General features: G+C 45.4%; 1 protein-coding gene across 4 annotated transcripts in view; it reads left to right on the top strand.

Annotated features, from left to right (window-relative positions):
- The window catches only part of LOC143276550 (vasoactive intestinal polypeptide receptor 1-like), a 251,435-nt gene that overhangs the window by 134,492 nt on the left and 94,443 nt on the right, over positions 1 to 22,500 (top strand). For all 4 annotated transcript variants that reach the window (XM_076581141.1, XM_076581150.1, XM_076581123.1 and 1 more), the window contains one exon: positions 2,358 to 5,343. In XM_076581141.1, the coding sequence (XP_076437256.1) occupies positions 5,272 to 5,343 (72 nt within the window). In that variant the 5' untranslated portion in view covers positions 2,358 to 5,271. The remainder of the gene's footprint in view (positions 1 to 2,357; positions 5,344 to 22,500) is intronic.

Raw genomic sequence — 22,500 nt, 5'->3', positions numbered from 1 at the left:
AGAGTCGGATGTAAAACAAAAGTTTCTTTTGTTCCGTTACCCATTTAGAATAAATTCTCTGTTCGTTTTGTTTCATTTACAGACACACACACACACACACACACACACACACACACACACACACACACACACACACACACACACACACACACACACACACACACACACACACACAATCCGAACACGTGAAATGAAACCGGAAGTCAGTGACGACAACAACAGCATCACCACCACCATCATCAACAAGCCAGAACGCCCCCAAATAATCTGGATTAATTGCTGATCGATGATTACCACAGAGGACACGATTAACAAACGACACAATTAGCGTCTGTCTTCAGCTTCTGTTTGGGTCATTGTCCAGTGTGATGCCCCAGAATGACCCTCCCCCCTCCCCAATCCCCAGCCCTCCCGACCCCGACCCTCCCCCCACCTCAGGATAACCCCATGGGGACATTTTGCGGAAGGCCTTAAATTGGCGCGGAAAGACTTTAGCCTTTGCGTAGAACTGACTCAGTGCCAAACACTGTATCGAATTATTAAAAGGAAATAAAAAAAATCAGTATAATACTGGTGAAAACAAAAGGGCGGAGTCAATATTTTGTGCAGCCTCCAACACACAACACTCTCTAGTCCTGGACTGAGTTGCCTTGTACGGACGGAAGAGCCTAGTATGGTCGTAACCCGCTACTAACTATGTGTAGTAAAGAAGTGACCAATGGCGTAGTTCGGTCAACGTTGGCATTTTGTCACGTGTAACTGTCAAAAAGTTAGAACCAAGCAATACAACTGGCATCTGATCCCCAAATGCGTTACATACTGAATCATTAAGGCTTGTATTTTTTTGTATTATATTGCATTGTATTGTATTTAAAATATTGTATTGTATTGTATTTCTCTGTATGAAATTCGGGAGTCTCTCCCCAGGAACAGTCTGTCGTTCCACTGAGAGCGCCACCCTTTCTTTTTTTCTGCCTGCAGTTGTATTTGTTTTCCTATCGAACTGGAATCTTTTTTACAGAAATTTGCCAGAGACATCCCTTTTGTTGCCGTGGGTTCTATTACGTGCGCTAAATGCATGCAGTACACGAGACCTCGGTTTATCGTCTCATCCGAATGACTAGCGTCGAAACCACCACTCAAGGTCTAGTGGAGGGGAGGGGTGGGGGATGGGGGGGGGGGGGGATACTGGCGACTATTTTCGACTCCAGCATTCATCCACGTCAAACTCGGGTGGTATGTATTTAGGTCCGGTCCAAAATGATGGGAGCGGTGGCCATGTGGTAAAACACCCGATACGCTGGGATCCGAAGTGCCCACGGGTTCGAGCCCAGGATGTTTTTACTTTACTTCACCTTCAGCTTAACCTTAATCGATGGCCTGGGTACTAGTCTTTCTGATGAGACGATAGAATATCCAAAGTCCCATGTGAAGTATGCACGTAGCGCTTGAAAACGAACCAAGGACACAACGCCTTTGTTGTTGCTGTTGTTGTTGTTGTTGAATAAAGATATTCCAGCAGCAAATGGGGTGAGGGGTGTGGAGTTAATATGGGGCATGAGATTAAGCACCTGAAGTAAGTCCAAGAGGGTCAACTCCAGTGGAGTCAAAACGGTGCTTGGGGGTAGGGGGGGGGGTCATTTCCACCCGCTACACCGGTATGGTACTGGCCCTCTCTATCATCTGAGTAGGCTGAGCCATTATCGCGAAAAAGGTATCGACGACGAAAGCAGAGTCAGCACCTGTCTGACAGACGTCAGTGACATCTCTAAACACTCACTAAAACAAAACAAACAAAAAACACACAAAAAACCAAAAACCAACAATATGCGTATTCTGTATACAAAGTGCGTCATTTGGAAGAGCGAGAGGGGTTCACAAATGAAGAGCTAAACGTGTGTGTGTGTGTGTGTGTGTGTGTGTGTGTGTGTGTGTGTTCTCTTTTTTTTCTTTTTCTTCTTCTCCTCCTCCTTCTCTTCCTCCTCCTCCTCCTCCGCTTTTTATATTGCTTTTCTTCTCTCTTTTTTTCTTATTCTCCTCCTTCTCCTGATCCTCCTGATCCTCCTCCTTCAACATCATCATCACCATCATCATCACCATCATAATCGTCGTCTTCTTCACACACACACACACACACACACACGCACACACACACACGCACGCACGCACGCACGCACACACACATTCCCACCCACCCCACATGAACACACAAGCAAACACACGTACCCACCCCGTACACCCCCACCTACACACCAAACACACACACACACACACACACACACACACACACACACCAAAAGCTTTCTAACGTTCTGACACACCTTGGCTATAATGATAGTGTCCATTCTCCACAACAGTGACCAGATCACATTGAAGCCCACGTGTCGTAAGCCCTCGTGTCAGCCACAAGTCACCAGGAAGCCTGGCCAACCAGCAAGACCACGGTGACACCCTAAATTGACACCCACCCACCCCTCCACACCCCCAACACCCCAACCTCCACCCTACCTTCCTCAACCCAACCCCACCCCACCCAACCCCTCTCTCGTCCAACAACCCTGTGATCACGCACACACGCGGACTGGTCCATCAGCCAATCTTTGACCATCCCACTCCACCCTACCATTCCCTACCCAGACCTTCACCCACCCACCACCCACACGTCATCCCCCCAAACCCCCACCCCTTCCCTCACCCCAACCCGTCTCCTTCTTTATCTGACCGTTAAACCTGCCGTCAGAAGGACGCCACCACCTCTGGCGATTCCTTGCTGAGACGACTGCTAGAAGGACGAGTTACTCTGTCAGTGGTTCCGTGTAGATGGTTGCGGCAGACCTTTTATGATTATTATTATGATGATTCCTTTTGCTCTGTGGACTTCTGGAGAGAGCGGCGGTGGGTGTTTGAACGATCAGGTCGGCACGGAAGTGTAGCATTACCTTGTGGAGTGCGGTGATTGGGAGAAAACAAAGGGGCTTGCCGTGTTGTTGGCTGCTCATCTGGCAACTGACACTGGACATAAATATAGCTGGACACCAAACTACCTGCTTCGTGGACTGTTGTGGGCTACGTTCGCTTACAATGTGATGGCTATTTTTTGTTTAGTTTTTTTTTTTTTCTTCTACGCCTTAGGAACTACCAGAGTGTTACATTTGAGTAGCACATGTGTATTTTGGTTCTGGCTACGTTCGCTTACAATGTTATGTTATTTGTTCTTTTTTTTCTACGCCTACGCCATGAAAACTACTGGTCAGTCACATCTGAGCAGAACTTTGTATGAAACCTCATACTACTGAAACAGTTGGACTGGAGAAAATCATCATCGTAAGATTAACTTTTCCCCTTCGCAACTTCGGAGATGAGCGTGCATTTGTGACAGACTCGATAGCGGCATTATAATCTTTATTTTGTCTTCAAAGTGATGCTAATTAAGAGGTTTGGGATTATATTTGCTGAATGATTCCCAGTCTTGAAAGCAACTGTATACCGTTGTAGATAAGCAACGTAAATCTTGGGTGTATGTGGCTGTCATTACGCGTTAGTGAAATGAACTCCAAAGCAACTTTTTTCACTCAGTTATTGAAATCGAACAGGTGAAGCAGAACAGATACTTTCTAAATAATGGCTGAATGCTTTTTTAGAGTCGTGAGAGGAACGAATGTATAAAATTTTGTGATGCTCCGAGTGATACAGGAACACACGTAGGGCTAAATTCGAACCACGGGTATCTTTCCATTGAAAGGCACCAATACACAGAAAAAATAATAAAAGCATGTAGTTTATGAAAGAAAGAAACTAGAAGATTCATCGTGTTCATTTTGTTATTCGAACTTTTTTGTGAAGGAATTCTATTCACTGTACACACGTTGAAAACTCTCAGTTTTATAAGTGCTCAAATCACAACCACAAGTGAAAACATTGTGCGATTTCCAATTATCTTCGATGCTATGTGTTTTTATCAATCACTACAACCACCGTGCATTTGGAGTTTTGCTCGTGTCGAAGTTTGTTTGGAAATGCACCTCTTGAACTTATCTCCCCCACATTGAAGGAGATCAGTTTGGTTGGGGTTTGTTTTGTTGTTGTTGTTTTTCATCCATTGTGATTTTGTGTGTTGACGACGGCAGCCGTGTTTCATTGGTGTCTTTTTGCTGATAAAGATCTGTGTGTCTTGTGGTTTCCACCTACTAAAAAGCCACTCCATGTTCAGTTCATTGAAAGGAGTCACTGGGGGGGTGTGCTTGCTTGCTGGCCTGGACTGATCAGACTTTGGTCTGATTCACTTTAGTGAACGTGAACACAAGCAGCGCGTGACTGATTAAGTAAGTGCGGTGTGTTGTTGACCATCTTCATGTATCTGTGAAGTGGTGTGGGAGAAGAAAAAAAAACAGCAGTTGCATCGTGTATCTGTGAAGGGTGGAAGAAGAAGAAGAAGAGGGAGAAGAAGGCAGTAGATAACAGCAACGATCTTTATGTGTCTGTGAAGTGGTGGAGAAAGAAAGCGGCAGGTAACACTGTCTGTGAAGTGGTGGAAGAAGAAGGAGCAGAAGTCGGCAGATAACAGCAATGATCATTATGTGTCTATGAAGTGGTGGAAGAAGTTGGTAGATAACAGCAACGATCATTAATTGTCTGTGAAGTGGTGGAAGACAAAGAAGAAGAAGGCGATAGATAACAGCAACGATCATTATGTGTCTGTGAAGCGGTGGAAGAAGAAGTCGGCAGATAACAGCGCCTGTGAATTGGTGGAGGAACAAGGAGAAGAAGGAGAAGAAGGCGGTAGATAGCAGAAACAATCATCAAGTGTGTGTGAAGTGGTGGAAGAAGAAGTCGGCAGATAACAGCAACGATCAGTCAGTGTCTGTGAAGTGGTGGAAGAAGAAGTCGGCAGATAATAGCAACGATCATTCAGTGTCAGTGAAGTGGTGGAAGAAGAAGTCGGCAGATAACAGCAACGATCATTCAGTGTCAGTGAAGTGGTGGAAGAAGAAGGCGGCAGATAACACCAACGATCATTCAGTGTCAGTGAAGTGGTGGAAGAAGAAGTCGGCAGATAACAGCAACGATCATTCAGTGTCAGTGAAGTGGTGGAAGAAGAAGGCGGCAGATAACAGCAACGATCAGTCAGTGTCAGTGAAGTGGTGGAAGCTGTAAGACAGCAAGCATCGTCGTGAAGCGTGGCGACGAGTGTCCGTGGATGTGTTTGTTTTACTTGTTTTATTTTTGGGGCGGTTGTTGTGTCGCCAGCTGAACCGACAACTTCAGTGAACCATGAGTGTCCACCGTGTTGCACGTGTGTTGTGGATACCTCTTCTCTGTCTCTGGCACCCGGCGTCCGCTCAGGTAAGTCACCGCTTTTCATTCCTTTGATAATTATGATAATGATAATGATAAGAAGGAGAATGATAATAATGAGGAGGAGAAGGAGGAGGAGGATGGTGATGTGCATTTGCATAACCCCCCATCTCTTTAAAAACTTATGACGCTTTACATGAAAGAGTCCACTGACTCACTGCTGGCACAGAGGCCAGCCGAGTGGCATGGTTGAAAGGCAAGGGGTGGGGAGAAGGTGGGGATGGGGGGGGGGGGAGGAGGAGGAGGGAGGCGGGTGTTAAAAAAAAAAAAGACACTGAGGTGAAAATTCAGTTGTCAAGTACAAATATTTTTTGAGAGTGGTTGTGTTGAATGTTTTATCAAACCCTTATGGCAACGTTTGGCTTACTGCACTTTGTTGGGGTTTATTTTGTTTGGGAGGAGGGAAGTGGGAGATGGGTGGGGGGACAGATGGAGGGGGAAGGGGGCGGGGTTATCTGTCGTATTTTGTTTATCAAAAGCTTGCAGTATTTTATTCGGTGAAAAGTTCGGATTTTTCGACATATCCGAAAAGATTATATATATATATATATATATATATATATATATATATATATATGGAGTGATGGCCTAGAGGTAACGCGTCCGCCTAGGAAGCGAGAGAATCTGAGCGCGCTGGTTCGAATCACGGCTCAGCCGCCGATATTTTCTCCCCCTCCAATAGACCTTGAGTGGTGGTCTGGACGCTAGTCATTCGGATGAGACGATAAACCGAGGTCCCGTGTGCAGCATGCACTTAGCGCATGTAAAAGAATCCACGGCAACAAAAGGATTGTTCCTGACAAAATTATGTACAAAAATCCACTTCGATAGGAAAAACAAATAAAACTGCATGCAGGAAAAAAAATACAAAAAAAATGGGTGGCGCTGTATTGTAGCGACTCGCTCTCCATGGAGAGAGCAGCCCGAATTTCACACAGAGAAATATGTTGTGATAAAAAGAAATACAAATACTATATGTATGTGTGTGTGTGTGTATGTGTATATATATAAGAGGAAGGTGGCAGAATGGTTAAGACGCTCAGCTGCCAATACAGAGAGTCCGTGAGGATGTGGGTTCGAATCCCGCTCTCGCCCTTTCTCCTAAGTTTGACTGGAAAATCAAACTGAGCGTCTAGTCTTTCGGATGAGACGATAAACCGAGGTCCCGTGTGCAGCACGCACTTGGCGCACTGAAAAAGAACCCATGGCAACGAGAGTGTTGTCCTCTGGCGAAATTACGTAAAATGAAATCCACTTTCATAGGTACACAAATATGTAAGCATGCACTCAAGGCCTGACTAAGCGCGTTGGGTTATGCTGCTGGTCAGGCATCTGCTCAACAGATGTGGTGTAGCGTGTATGGATTTGTCCGAACGCAGTGACGCCTCCTTGAGAAAGTGAAACTGAAAGTGAAACTGTATATATATATATATATATATATATATATATATATATATATGGTATCTTCTCTTCGTGGACTGGAAGGTAAATAAGTGGGTTTTCGGGAATTAACGAGTGAGTATGAGCGCATTGGTGAGTGGCTGGTAAGTTGGTTTGCAGGTAAAAGAGTAAATATATTGCTGGTGGTCTGGCCTGTTAATGGCATTGCCTGGCTGACTAATTGCTTGCGTACTTCCTTGATTCAATAATTTGATTAATTGATAGGTTGATCAATCGATAGATCGGTCAATGGGTGGTTTGACTCACTTCTATCAACCAATCAGTCGATAGATGAATTTGATTTATTGTCTGACTGACCGATCGACCGACCGACCGACTGACGGACTGATTCATTCATTCATTCATTTATTTATTCAATCAATCATTCATCGATTGATTCTTTCAATGGTTGTGATTAACTTGACTGACTGATATTTCTTTGTGTGTGCGTGACGACGCAATTAGTGCCACTGACCAGTCGGGTGTGTGTGTGTGTGTGTGTGTGTGTGTGTGTGTGTGTGTTACCTGCCGATATCCCACACAGTGGATTTAATTGATTTATCAAGGACAGGTATGACTGATCAGAAACACGACCCCGCTACCTGTCAACGGACAGCAGCTAATCAGTTTCTCACACCCGCGAGACAGATATCCAGACAGGAGCAGGCAGACTGGGACGTCGAAACAGGCCATGTGATATTATCAAAAACAATTGGATGAGACGATAAACCGAGGTCCCTTGTGCAGCAGACACTCAACGCACGTAAAAGAACCCACGGCAACAAAGGGGTTGTCCGTGGCAAAATTCTGTAGAAAAATCCACTTCGATAGGAAAAACGAATAAAACTGCACGCAGGAAAAAATACAAAAAAAAAAAAAAAAAGGGTGGAGATGTCAGTGTAGCGACGCACTCTACCTGGGGAGAGCAGCCCGAATTTCACACAGAAAAATCTGTTGTGACAAAAAAAAAAAAAAAAAAAGAGAGAGAGAGAGAGAGAGAGAGAGAGAGAGAGAGAGAGAGAGAGAGAGAAATACAAACACAATACAAGGTTAGCGAAATTCGGGCTGTTCTCCCCAGGGAAAGCGCGTTTCTACAGCGCCACCCCACCACCACCCCCCCCCCCCCACCACCCTTTTTTTTTTTCTTTTTTTTCTTTTTTTTCCTGCGTGCAGTTTTATTTGTTTTTCCTATCGAAGTGGATTTTTCTACAGAATTTTCCCAGGAATGACCCTTTTGTTGCCGTGGATTCTTTTACGTGCGCTAAGTGCATGCTGCACTGTGGTCGTAAAAAAAAATACAACGAAAAAATAGGGCGGAGGAGGAGGAAGGGGGGCAGACAGAAAAAAACACCCCTATTGATGTAACTTATTCTCCCACCCAATGTGTTGAACTGAGAGTTGAAATCGTGTGTGTGCTAAACACTCCAGCTGCAAACAGACGTCTGCTTAACCGGTAAATTGAAGGAGACGGAGATATAATATTAATTGCCTGTCTGGAATTAGCCATGGCCCTTCTTCGGATTGAAACGAGCTGACATATATTTAGATACATAAAATAAATGGATCAATGTCAATAACAAATAAATCAATGAATTAATGAATGGATACATAGATAATTGATATGAGTGGGGAAAAAACAAAACAAAAAAACAACAACCGATAAACCGTGTTTATTAAGCGCTCAGTGTCTCCGGGTGTTGAAGTGACGAGTTGTTGGTCCAAGGGAAACAACCGCAACCTCCTTTGCGCTCATCTCTCTCTCTCTCTCTCTCTCTCTCTCTCTCTCTCTCTCTCTCTCTCTCTCTCTCTCTCTGCACTACAACCATGTATATTCATATACATTTTTATCACTAATTCATGTTTTATGATTACGTACTTGTAAATTGTTACTATGTATTTGAGTGTATTTTAAACGTCATGTTTGTATTTCTATAATCTTTTGTTATTTTTGTGAATATTTCTGTTTCATTTTTTTTTTCTTCTCATTTTGCTCTGAGTGCTGGATGGAAAGAAGCATATGCATGCTTATTCCACTTCTCTCATTAAAAAAGTGTGTGTGTGTGTGTGTGTGTGTGTGTGTGTGTGTGTGTGTGTGTGTGTGTGTGTGTTTTGCGTTGTTTGTACGTGTGGTGCATATATGTGCGTGTTTGTTCTGTGAAAGAGACAGACACAGTTTATCGGCGGTTACTTTGCGAATCACCCCGTCACGCTCTCTGGGTGAAAGAAAACAAACTCAGTTGACCAGTGATTTCCCCGAACACAGTGCGGCAAATAGACAGTAATGAATGAGAGAGCAAGGCCAGGAGTGGCTGTCACGGTGATTGTTCCTGATGCTTTCTGTGCGTCAGCAGTTATTGTTCCTGATGCTCTCTGTGCGTCAGCAGTTATCGATCCTGATGATTTCTGTGCGTCAGCAGTTATCGTTCCTGATGCTCTCTGTGCGTCAGCAGTTATCGATCCTGATGATTTCTGTGCGTCAGCAGTTATTGTTCCTGATCCTTTCTGTGGGTCAGCAGTTATCGTTCCTGATGATTTCTGTGCGTCAGCAGTTATTGTTCCTGATCCTTTCTGTGGGTCAGCAGTTATCGTTCCTGATTATTTCTGTGCGTCAGCAGTTATTGTTCCTGATGCTTTCTGTGGGTCAGCAGTTATCGTTCATGATGATTTCTGTGCGTCAGCAGTTATCGTTCCTGATGCTTTCTGTCAGCAGTTATTGTTCCTGATGATGCTTTCTGTGCGTCAGCAGTTATTGTTCCTGATGCTTTCTGTGGGTCAGCAGTTATTGTTCCTGATGCTTTCTGTGGGTCAGCAGTTATTGTTCCTGATGCTTTCTGTGGGTCAGCAGTTATCGTTCCTGATGCTTTCTGTCAGCAGTTATTGTTCCTGATGCTTTCTGTCAGCAGTTATTGTTCCTGATGCTTTCTGTCAGCAGTTATTGTTCCTGATGCTTTCTGTGGGTCAGCAGTTATCGTTCCTGATGCTTTCTGTGCGTCAGCAGTTATTGTTCCTGATGATGCTTTCTGTGCGTCAGCAGTTATTGTTCCTGATGCTTTCTGTCCGTCAGCAGTTATCGTTCCTGATGCTTTCTGTGGGTCAGCAGTTATCGTTCCTGATGCTTTCTGTGGGTCAGCAGTTATCGTTCCTGATGCTTTCTGTGGGTCAGCAGTTATCGTTCCTGATGCTTTCTGTGAGTCAGCAGTTATTGTTCCTGATGATGCTTTCTGTGGGTCAGCAGTTATTGTTCCTGATGCTTTCTGTGGGTCAGTAGTTATCGTTCCTGATGCTTTCTGTGGGTCAGCAGTTATCGTTCCTGATGATTTCTGTGCGTCAGTAGTTATTGCTCCTGATGATTTCTGTGCGTCAGCAGTTATTATTCCTGATGCTTTCTGTCAGCAGTTATTGTTCCTGATGCTTTCTGTGCGTCAGCAGTTATTGTTCCTGATGCTTTCTGTCCGTCAGCAGTTATTGTTCCTGATGCTTTCTGTGCGTCAGCAGTTATTGTTCCTGATGCTTTCTGTCCGTCAGCAGTTATTGCTCCTGATGCTTTTTTGTGGGTCAACAGTTATTGTTCCTGATGCTTTCTGTGGGTCAACAGTTAGTGTTCCTGATGATGCTTTCTGTCGGTCAGCAGTTATTGCTCCTGATGCTTTCTGTGGGTCAACAGTTAGTGTTCCTGATGATGCTTTCTGTCCGTCAGCAGTTATTGCTCCTGATGCTTTTTTGTGGGTCAACAGTTATTGTTCCTGATGATGATTTCTGTGGGTCAGCAGTTATTGCTCCTGATGCTTTCTGTGGGTCAACAGTTATTGTTCCTGATGCTTTCTGTGCGTCAGCAGTTATTGTTCCTGATGCTTTCTGTCAGCAGTTATTCTTCCTGATGCTTTCTGTCAGCAGTTATTGTTCCTGATGCTTTCTGTCAGCAGTTATTGTTCCTGATGTTTTCTGTGGGTCAGCAGTTATTGTTCCTGATGCTTTCTGTCAGCAGTTATTGTTCCTGATGCTTTCTGTAGGTCAGCAGTTATTGTTCCTGATGCTTTCTGTACGTCAGCAGTTATTGTTCCCGATGCTTTCTGTAGGTCTATAGTTATTGTTCCTGATGCTTTCTGTGGGTCAGCAGTTATTGTTCCTGATGCTTTCTGTGGGTCAGCAGTTATTGTTCCTGATGCTTTCTGTCAGCAGTTATTGTTCCTGATGTTTTCTGTGGGTCAGCAGTTATTGTTCCCGATGCTTTCTGTAGGTCAATAGTTATTGTTCCTGATGCTTTTTGTAGGTCAGTAGTTGGCAGTCAGCATCATCGCTCGGGTTTGAAGAAGAAAAGAGGAGCCCAGCATCCCTGGCAGATAATACAACTTCCATTTCCTCATTTTCTGTTTCTGTACTGTCATCAGTCTGACCTGTAAGCTCAGTGTTATTTCTGTAAGGTAACAGCCCTTCACTGACGAGTAAACATACGCGTCAAAGGAATAATGCTCTGTCTCGAAACCTTGTTATTGAAGACTCGACATCCCCCTCACCCACCCAGCCCCTGTTTAACCTCGACTACCCCCACCCGCTCCAGCACCTAACGTCCTCTCTGCACGCATCATATACTGTCTCCGTCCTCTATTCCCTCGCCTCCCCTCTCTTTCTTTCCCTTCACTCACTGCCATGTTCACAGAGAACGAACCCCCCCAGAACCCCAAACCCCAATGCTATCTTAACCACACTCGACAGAATTAACCACTCAAACACCAGCAGTACGTAGCACGTTTCTCGGCAAGCACCATCCGATCATCTGGTGAATGGTTAAAAGAATAAAAGTGTTTTCTCTCCTTCATCCATTCTTCTTCTTTCCTCCCCCCCCCCCACCCCCACCCCGGGCCCCTCATGGTGGAGTGAGTCAGTGAATCATTTATGAGCGGGAGACGTAAAAGTAGAGGACAATGTCCTACTCTCATGGGACCAAGCAGCTCAATTGTGGGGGTGGGGATGGGATGGAGTGGGGTTTGGGGGTGGTGGGGGCATGGGGGGGGGGGAGGGGGGGGGGCGAGTTTTAAACTGAAACTCTGCCTGGTACTGGGGGTGGGGGGTGGGGGTGGGGATCGGGGTTGCTTTCTCGTTTGATGGGCTGTATTAGGGGCGGGTGGGGGTGGGAGGTGTGTTGGGGTGGGGGAGTGTGTGTGTGCATGTGAGTGTGTATGTGCGTGTCTGTGTGTGTGTGTGTGTGTGTGTGTGAGAGAGAGAGAGAGAGAGAGAGAGAGAGGGAGAGAGAAAGAGAGAGAGAGAGAAAGAGAGAGAGAGAAAGAGAGAGAGAGAGAGAGAGAGAGAGAGAGAGAGAGAGTATGCTTAATGTGAAAAGAGGGCAGTGAGAGGGGTGCAAAGTGAAAAACATTGTTGGGGCTTACCCCCCTGGGGGATGTGGGTAGCGTTTGGTGGGGTGGGCGGGTGGGGGGTCGGGGGGAACTGGGGGGGAGGGGGGGGGGGTTGGCGAAGGGGAGAGGAGAGGAGAGAAAGTACTCAGGAGAAGCTGTGAAGAGTGAGCTTTAAGGTCATCGACCTGTATTGTAATGGCTCCATACACACACATACGCGCATACTCCCACACGGGCACACCACCCCTCCCTTTCTGTTGATTTGACTTAGACAATCCATTATTGGAAAATGTCACAATACAGATTATACTTCTTTTTCAGTTTTGACTCACTTGTGTAAACAAAGTGAGTCTATGTTTTAACCCGGTGTTCGGTTGTCTCTCTGTGTGTGTGTGTGTGTGTGTGTTTGTGTGTGTGTGTGTGTGTGCGTGTGTCCGTGTGTCTGTGTGTCCGTGGTAAACTTTAACATTGACATTTTCTCTGCAAATACTTTGTCAGTTGACACCAAATTTGGCATAAAAATAGGAAAAATTCAGTTCTTTCCAGTCATCTTGTTTAAAGCAATATGGCACCTCTGGGATGGGCACAAAAAAATAATAAAAGAAGCCTAATTATATGCAAACTGCATTTACTATTATATTTATATTTTTTGTATTCTCTAAACTTGGCACTTTGACCTCTTATTCTGACACAACAACAAGAGGAGTCATTGTTATCATTTTTTGTTCAAACAGGAACTTCTTTTGCTAAGCATGGAATTTGTATTTATTTTGCAAACGTTTTGGTGCAGATAGTAAAAAAGGGAAATTACTCTGTAATTAATGCTAGGGGACTTAATTTATCACAAGTGAGTCTTGAAGGCCTTGCCTCTCTTGTTTTTTTTTGTTTTATTTACTCGTGACAGCTTTGGAAATGATACTATCAAGCTGTTTTTTCTTTTTGTTTGCTTGCTCGGCTCCACACTCGCCTTGTATCAGAGCTTGACACAAGCTGTATGTTTGATTGTTTCTCTACTGCGATGGGAATTCATTTACAGCTTTTAGTCTTTTGTTAAGGACTATGACTGGCACTGGCTCTTAGCGTTGCAGCTTTTGGCTTCAGGGGAACGTCCCCATCACTAGCACTGACTGTCCCACAGCCCTCTTGGTTGAGACAATGGGGTAAAGACCCTCTCCACTATACTCAAATCATATACTCAGATGTCTAGTCAAGACAGCAGTTGTCTCCTCTGCTGTCCCGATGGTCATAGTCGGACATGGTTATCATACATAATGCTAGTGTTGATTTTTTGTTTTTTGTTATTGTTTCGGTTTGTTGGTTTTTGTTGTTGTTGTTTTTTATCCCTAACACTGTGACTGATTTTGTTTTATTATGAAGTGTGTGTGTGTGTGTGTGTGTGTGTGTGTGTGTGTGTGTGTGTGTGTGTGTGTGTGCGTGTGAGAGAGGGAAAGAGAGAGAGTTAGTCTGCATGTGTGTGTGCATGTATGTGTATGAGTGCGTGTGTGGAGGGGGGGAGGATGTGGTGATATGTGTGTGTGTGTGTGTGTGTGTGTGTGTGTGTGTGTGTGTGTGTGTGTTTTCTGCGTTTCATTGCCGAAACAGGATGGGAAATACCATGAATGTCCACTTTTCTAAAGAGACGTGGCCTTACAATTCATTCCACCCCCACCCCCCACCCCCACACGCCCCACCCCTCCCCCGCCCCCCGCCCCCCGCCACCCTGCAACCCACCCACCCCACACCTCGCACCCCCCTTCCCCCCCGCGCTATAAACGACCATCATAAAACCTGGCCAGCCTCGAGGACTGAATGGCGTAGAATGTCGCCGAACCGATGGGAATGTCCCAAGATTGATCCCCTCTTGATTGATATACACCCCTTCTCCAGCCTCCGCCCTCCTGACACAAGAGTGATGGTGGAGAAGGGGAAGCCACTCCCCTTTGGTGGAGAAGGGGAAGCCACTCCCCTTGTCTAAAGGGTTCAAGCTGGTGCTTTTGGCCGGGGCGGGAAAGAGCGGCCCATCTTTCTTGTTGGGGATGCGACGGTGCTGTCACTTCTGCCCGAGGCTTGACTCAAACGGTTTACTCCAGACAGTCCAGTTTTGTATGCATGTCCCCCGCGAAACACTGTCGGCACATGTGAGTGATGCTGCTGACCCCATGTACTGTCTCCGGTGCTGGTACTGTTGGGGGACTCGATCTACGTATTGATGACACCGTACAGGAATTCGGGGTTCGGGATTTTTTCGGAGAAGAATCATTGCTGCTGATAAATCATTCCGTAGTTGATATAATCATATAGATGGGATCCGTGGAAGAGATGCTTAAATGAGGGTGGTTAAGCTTATCCCTGTATCGACTACAAAACGGTGGTGGTGGTGCTGGTTCTTGTTGAACAATAGCTGAGGATGATAAGTCAAATGTGTCGGCCTTTTCAGGACCCTGGATGATGACAGGAATGTGTGTCCATATTTATGGACTGAGTTTAGAAAGTGCAGGAGGGGTCGAGGTGAGGGGCAAGGTTAATGTTGGAATTTTGAATGATGTTGGTTTAGACATTTTGATACAATGGTGCTGCTATTTGTTGGGTGACATTGTACTGACAGATTTAGCTGTCAGTTAGGGTGATCTCTAAGGGGATCACACTCAACGATTCTACTCCTCCGTTATTTGGAAGAAAATGTGTTGACTGTCTTCCCGTGGCATTGTAAGTTCTAAGCATTCAAGCAGTTTAGAGCAGAGATTAATCAAAAGTCACGACAGTCAGAACAAACTCGGTAGAAAAGACGGTTAGGGTTAAAAAAAAAAAAATGTTTAGTCAAATCGTAGGTCAGCAAGCTCAATTACTCATGAGAGAAATATTGGGAGGTAGGGGCTTCAGAAAGATGACTTGGGTGTAGAGCACGGGTTGGGGGAGGTAGTTGCGGGCGGTGGGGGTAGTGGTAGATTAGAGGTTTGGAAAGGCAGAGAGGGTTTTAGTGATAGAGTAGGGATTTTGGAAAGGTAGTTGGGGGTCTAGTGGTGGAGTAGGATTTGGGGAGGCAGTGATGGTCCAGTGATAAAGTAGGGGTTGGGGAAGGTAGTGTGGAGTCTCGTGGTAAAGTAGGGGTTTGGGAAGGTTGTGTAGAGTCTAGTGGTAAAGTAGGAGTTTGGGAAGGTTGTGTGGAGTCTGGTGGTAAAGTAGGAGTTTGGGAAGGTTGTGTGGAGTCTGGTGGTAAAGTAGGAGTTTGGGAAGGTTGTGTAGAGTCTAGTGGTAAAGTAGGAGTTTGGGAAGGTTGTGTGGAAGTCTGGTGGTAAAGTAGGAGTTTGGGAAGGTTGTGTTTAGTCTGGTGGTAAAGTGGGATTTGGGAAGGTTGTGTGGAGTCTGGTGGTAAAGTAGGGGTTTGGGAAGGTTGTGTGTAGTCTGGTGGTAAAGTAGGGGTTTGGGAAGGTTGTGTGGAGTCTGGTGGTAAAGTAGGAGTTTGGGAAGGTTGTGTGGAGTCTGGTGGTAAAGTAGAGGTTTTGGAAGGTTGTGTGGAGTCTGGTGGTAGAGTAGGGGTGTGGGAAGGTTGTGTGGAGTCTGGTGGTAAAATAGGGTTTGGGAAGGTTGTGTGGAGTCTGGTGGTAAAGTAGAGGTATGGGAAGGTTGTGTGGAGTCTGGTGGTAAAGTAGGGGTTTGAGAAGGTTGTGTGGAGTGTGGTGGTAAAGTGGGATTTGTGAAGGTTGTGTGGAGTCTGGTGGTAAAGTAGGATTTGGGAAGGTTGTGTGGAGTCTGGTGGTAAAGTAGGAGTTTGGGAAGGTTGTGTGGAGTCTGGTGGTAAAGTAGAGGTTTTGGAAGGTTGTGTGGAGTCTGGTGGTAGAGTAGGGGTGTGGGAAGGTTGTGTGGAGTCTGGTGGTAAAATAGGGTTTGGGAAGGTTGTGTGGAGTCTGGTGGTAAAGTAGAGGTATGGGAAGGTTGTGTGGAGTCTGGTGGTAAAGTAGGGGTTTGAGAAGGTTGTGTGGAGTGTGGTGGTAAAGTGGGATTTGTGAAGGTTGTGTGGAGTCTGGTGGTAAAGTAGGATTTGGGAAGGTTGTGTGAAGTCTGGTGGTAAAGTAGAGGTTTGGGAAGGTTGTGTAGAGTCTAGTGGTAAAGTAGGGGTTGGGGAAGGTTGTGTGAAGTCTGGTGGTAAAGTAGAGGTTTGGGAAGGTTGTGTAGAGTCTAGTGGTAAAGTAGGGGTTGGGGAAGGTTGTGTGGAGTCTGGTGGTAAAGTAGGAGTTGGGGAAGGTTGTGTGGAGTCTGGTGGTAAAGTAGGGGTTTGGGAAGGTTGTGTAGAGTCTGGTGGTAAAGTAGGGGTTGGGGAAGGTTGTGTGGAGTCTGGTGGTAAAGTAGGGGTTGGGGAAGGTTGTGTGGAGTCTGGTGGTAAAGTAGGGTTTGGGAAGGTTGTGTGGAGTCTGGTGGTAAAGTAGGGGTTGGGGAAGGTTGTGTAGAGTCTGGTGGTAAAGTAGGGGTTTGGGAAGGTTGTGTGGAGTCTGGTGGTAAAGTAGGGGTTTGGGAAGGTTGTGTGGAGTCTGGTGGTAAAGTAGGGGTTTGGGAAGGCAATTGAGGGGGGCGGGGGGGTCTTGTGGTAAAGTAGGGGTTTAGGAAGGCAATGGGGATTCTAGTGGTAAAGCAGGGGTTTGGAAATGGGTAGTTGGGGGGTCTAGTGGTACAGTAGAGGTTTGGGAACGTAGTTGGGAGGTATATTGATGGAGTAGAATTTGGGGAGGCAGTGAAGGACTAGTGGTAGAGTAGGGGTTTGGGAAGGTTGTGTGGAGTCTGGTGGTAAAGTAGGGATTTGGGAAGGTTGTGTGGAGTCTGGTGGTAAAGTAGGGGTTTGGGAAGGTTGTGTGGAGTCTGGTGGTAAAGTAGGAGTTTGGGAAGGTTGTGTGGAGTCTGGTGGTAAAGTAGGGGTTTGGGAAGGTTGTGTGAAGTCTGGTGGTAAAGTAGGGGTTTGGGAAGGTTATGTTTATTCTGGTGGTAAAGTAGGGTTTGGGAAGGTTGTGTGGAGTCTGGTGGTAAAGTAGGGGTTTGGGGAAGGTTGTGTGGAGTCTGGTGGTAAAGTAGGGTTTGGGAAGGCAATGGGGATTCTAGTGGTAAAGCAGGGGTTTGGAAATGGGTAGTTGGGGGATCTAGTGGCACAGTAGATTTTGGATTTTGTGTGTGTGTGTGTGTGAAGTCAAGTCAAGTCAAGTCAAGTCAAGATTTTTTTTCATGATGGTAAATTGAATAAGCAACAATTGCTTTTTTTTTTACATCAAGCCATCAATTAAAAAGAAAAAAGAAAAAAAAATACAGGAGAGAGAGAGATTCAGATTCAGATGGTTTAATGCGTTTCGGCCATAGGCATACATACACATTGGGGAAGGGGAAGAGGGATGGGGGAAGAGGAAGTGTGAACGGAGAGAGAGAGAAAGAGAGAGAGAGAGAACAAACAAAAGAAAAGCAACAACAAGCAAAAATGAATATATATATATATATATATATATATATATATATATATATATATATATACAAGAACATTATGATAATGAAATACATGATAACTGCATTTCTATTTCACACACACACACACACACACACACACACACACACACACACACACACACACACTTGAACACAAATGCTCGGACATAAATACACCATGCCCGTCCCAGTCACGTGCACATATACTATAAAATTCTTGCCAACACAAGCATATACAAAACATTTCACAATTAATAAAAGAAGTATTACACTAAATAGATCAGTAATTGTTTTACTTTTAATCCTTTTCAATGAGGTGATTTTTCATTTTTTTTCTTAAACACGTTTTTATTCACGATACTTTTTAGAGTGTGCGTGTGTGTGTGTGTGTGTGTGTGTGTGTGTGTGTGTGTGTGTGTGTGTGTGTGTGTGTGTGTGTGTTTTCGTGTGTGTGTGTGTGTGTGTGAGCTGAGGGGAGAGAGAGAGACAGAGAGAGAGAGAGACAGAGAGAGAGAGACAGAGAGAGGAACAAAAATAAAACACGGAGGCAGACAGAGAGAGAAAGAGTTGAGGAGTTCATCCATCACTGTGTCCAGTCCACACACACCACTGGCAGACCAGCAGAATAATTGACTCTGCACGAGTCACTGGAGACTGCACTGTAGGGACCTCTGGACATTGGTGCCAGAGCCATGCGCGCGCCAGAGAGAAAACATAAATATTAAGTAAGATGAATGGAAAGAAAGTGTAGGTGTGCGCACCAGTGTGTGTGCGTGTGTGTGTGTGTGTGTGTGTGTGTGTGTGTGTGTGTGTGTGTGTGTGTGTGTGTGTGTGTGTGTGTGTGTGTGTGTGCATTTTCGATATATTTTCACCGTCAACTGATAACATGTGATATTATATATATATATATATATATATATATATATATATATATATATATATATATATATATATATATTTATTTATTTATTTATAAATATAAATAAATAAATATATATATATATATATATATATATATATATATATATATATATATATATATATATGCGCCTGCGCGTGCGCGTGTGTGTGTCTGTGTGTATGTATGTGTATACGTGCGTGTTTGCCTTTGCGTGTAGACCCATTCCCTACAATTCGAATTAGATCAGACTGAAAGCGGCCGCAAACAAAAAAGCACAGGAAAACACAGAATGCAATAAGATTCACACTAATTTTGGACGAAAAATATTTATAACAACAACAACAATAACTGCAACAGCAGCAGCAGCAACAACAACAACAACAACAGCAGCAAAAATAACAACAACAACTGCAGCAGCAGCAACAACAACAACAACTGCAGCAACAACAACAACAGTAGCAGCAGCAACAACAACAACAAAAATAATAACTGCGGCAGCAGCAACAACAATAATAACAGCAGCAGCAACAACAACAGCAACAGCAGCAACAACAACAACAACAGCAACAGCAACAACAACAACTGCAGCAGCAACAACAACAACAACAACAACAACAGTAATAACAACAGCAGCAACAACAAAAACAACAACAACACTAAAAGATGTTTGTGAGTTTTGAATGAGTGTGAGAATGAATTGGCTTTTTTGTGTAACGTTTGTACTTTTCAATACATACACGGAAAGGTATATTGAAAGTTCTTTTGTCCTGTAGGCCACTATGGAAAAAAAAATCATGCATCTGCAATGCTTAAATCTTTGTTTGGTTCCAGTATTGTTTATTGCCTTAATTCATTGAATGGAATTGATCTTTCCATTGCGCAGGATAAAGAAATACATTGGGTTTTTTGTTTGTTTGTGTGTTTTTGTTTTTGTTTTGTTTGTTGTTGTTTTTTTCTTAAGAAAAAGAACCTTCGTTGCAAGAGGGTCGAGGAGAGAGAGAGAGAGAGAGAGAGAGAGAGAGAGAGAGAGAGAGAGAGAGAGAGAGAGAGAGAATAAAATAAGATTAAATGAAATCAACAAGACCAAAACGAACTACAGTCAGCTCACAGTCAACAATGTCGAACGAACGAACGAACGAACGACAGAGACGCTGACCTGAGGCACTGTCCAAGGTGTCAACGTGGACACATGTCTGTCTGTGACCCAGGCTTGCCCTCTGACAGTTGGTTAATTAATAATGAAGACAATGAGCCATCACTTTCACCTCTCGCGTGGTAGTTGTCAGGTCTGTGTCAATCAGTGACAAGAGGGAAAGTTGAAATGAGAGAGGTTGGGGTGAAGGGTCAGTAAGTTGAGAGAAGGAGAGAGTAAGAGAGAGGGGGAGAGGAGGAGAGAGGAAGAGAGATGGGGAGAGAGAGAGAGAGATAATGAGGGAGAGAAAGAGAGAGGACAGAAAAAGAGGAAGGGGAGATGAGGGAGAAGGGAAGAGGGATGGGGGCACTGAGAGAGAGAGGAGAGAGAGGGGGAGAGAGAGAGGAGAGAGAGAGGAGAGAGAGGAGGGTGAGAGAGAAAGAGGGAGAGAGGGGAAATAGTGAGAGAAGAGAGGAGGGGCACAGAGAGAGAGGAGAGAGAGGGGGAAAATAGTGAGAGAAGAGAGGAGGGGTACAGAGAGAGAGGAGAGAGAGAGGATGGGCCACAGATAGAGAGGAGAGAGAGGGGGAAATAGTGAGAGAAGAGAGGAGATGAGAAGGAGAGAGAGAGGGGGAAATAGTGAGAGAAGAGAGGAGGGGGCACAGAGAGAGCACAGAGAGAGGAGAGAGAGAGGAAAGAGAGAGGAGAGAGAGAGGGGGGAGAGATGAGAGAGAGGAAATAGTAAGAGAAGAGAGGAGGGGGCACAGAGAGAGGAGAGAGAGAGGAAAGAGAGAGGAGAGAGAGAGGGGGGAGAGATGAGAGAGAGGAAATAGTAAGAGAAGAGAGGAGGGGACACAGAGAGAGCAGAGAGAGAAAGAGGAGACAGAGAGGGAGGGGGAGAGAAACGAAACGAAACGAAACGAAACGAAAATGATTTGATTTCATGAGGGCAGTGAAGTAAGCATAACTGCTTTATTGCAGCCAGCCCTCAAAGGCAAGAGAAAGAAAGAAAAGAAAAGAGAAATCAGAAAAGGCAAAACAACAACAACAACAACAACAACACAACAACACACACACACACACACACACACACACACACACACACACACACACACACACACACACACACTAGCAAAACATGCACGTGAAGATAAACACGCACACACACTAGCGCATGCGGGCACAAACACTGACACACACACACACACTCTCTCTCTCTCTCTCTCTCTCTCTCTCTCTCATTTTCTCTCTCTCTCTCTCTTTCTCTCCCTCTCTCTCCCTCCCCTCTCTCTCTTTCGCTCTCTCTCTCTCTCTCTCCGTCCCTCTCAGTCTGCATCACTCACGCTCTCTCTCTCTCTTTCTCCCTATCTCTCTTTCTCTCCCTCTCTCCCCCCCTCTCTCTCTCCCTATCTCTCTTTCTCTTGCTCAATACATGTGTATGTGTGTGTGTGCGCGCGTGCGCGTATGCTTGCGTGCATGTGTGTGTGTGTGTGTGTGTGTGTGCGCGCGCGCGCGCGTGTACGTGCGTGCACGTATGTGTGTGTGTTTCTGTTCGGGGTTGGGTGTTCGGGTGGGGGGGAGGGGGGGGGGGGGGGGGGGGGTGGCCGGGGGAACTTCCTGTCGTGACGCCAGCGTAGGATCTAGCACGTTTACTGTGGACTGAATAGTTCATCAGCAGCGGTTCCAGTAATTAATTGCGCCCACAAGCCGGGGAACCACTCAGACTCTTAGACTTCCGAGCAGACGGCCCGGGTCCTGACCGCCAGTTATGTCACCGTCACCTTGCTGCCAGACAAGACTCATCGATCCCTGGTCCAGTTAAATGAACTAATCCGAGGGGAACGAATCACGAACGGCGGCGATTTTTTTTTTTTTTTTTTTTTAAAGGAGGCCTTAGATCTAGATATACAGAGAGATGGAGTAGGTGGGTGGGGATGGTGGGGGGAGGGGGGTGGGGTTGGGTGGGTAAGCGAAACACAGAGAGAGGGGGGGGGGGTAGCTGTGGACAGGAGACAGAGAGAGAGAGAGAGAAATGAAGATACATAGACATACGCACAGACACACACATGCACACGCGCGTATACACGCACATGTATATTTACACACACACACACACACACACACACACACACACACACACACACACACACACACACACACACACGCACGCACGCACATACACACACACACATACACACTCACAAATATACACTCTCACATAAACACATACATATATTTTTCTTTTATGTAATATATACATATAGCACACACACACACACACACACACACACACACACATATATATATATATATATATTAAAGAAAAGAAAACGCCTCCAGAATTGGCCTCTTCTCCCATATGAGGACACAGACTATCTGCCTACCCATCCATCGGACCGACGGGAGACTCCATAATATATATATGTGTGTGTGTGTGTGTGTGTGTGTGTGTGTGTGTGTGGCAGCAACGATTACAACGGCATAGTATATAGGACAAGAACGACGCCCCCCCCCCCCCCCCCACACACACACACACACACCACTCCCACCCCCATATTCCCGGCCCCAACCAAAAAGAATAATCAAAGTATAAAAAACCAATAATGAATAAATAACCAACACCAGAAACGCAGAAGAAAAAAAAACATCAACGGAGGTCTGGCACCGTGCACATCAATTAGCTCTGTGCTCTGGCAGGCAGAGCGGGACGGACCTGATTATCTGCATCCCTCGCCGTTCAGGGAGAGATTAAGGTCCAGGCGGGGGTCTGTGGATGGCCTGCGGGTTGTGGGATGGGGGTGGGCGGGGGGAGGGAGGGATTAAGATGGGTATCGTGTGTGTGTGTGTGGGGGGGGGGGGCG

Source organism: Babylonia areolata, chromosome 2, assembly GCF_041734735.1.
Source record: "Babylonia areolata isolate BAREFJ2019XMU chromosome 2, ASM4173473v1, whole genome shotgun sequence".
NCBI lineage: Eukaryota > Metazoa > Mollusca > Gastropoda > Neogastropoda > Buccinidae > Babylonia > Babylonia areolata.
Note: the sequence above shows the minus strand (reverse complement) of the source record. Positions and strands in the feature narration are given on the sequence as shown.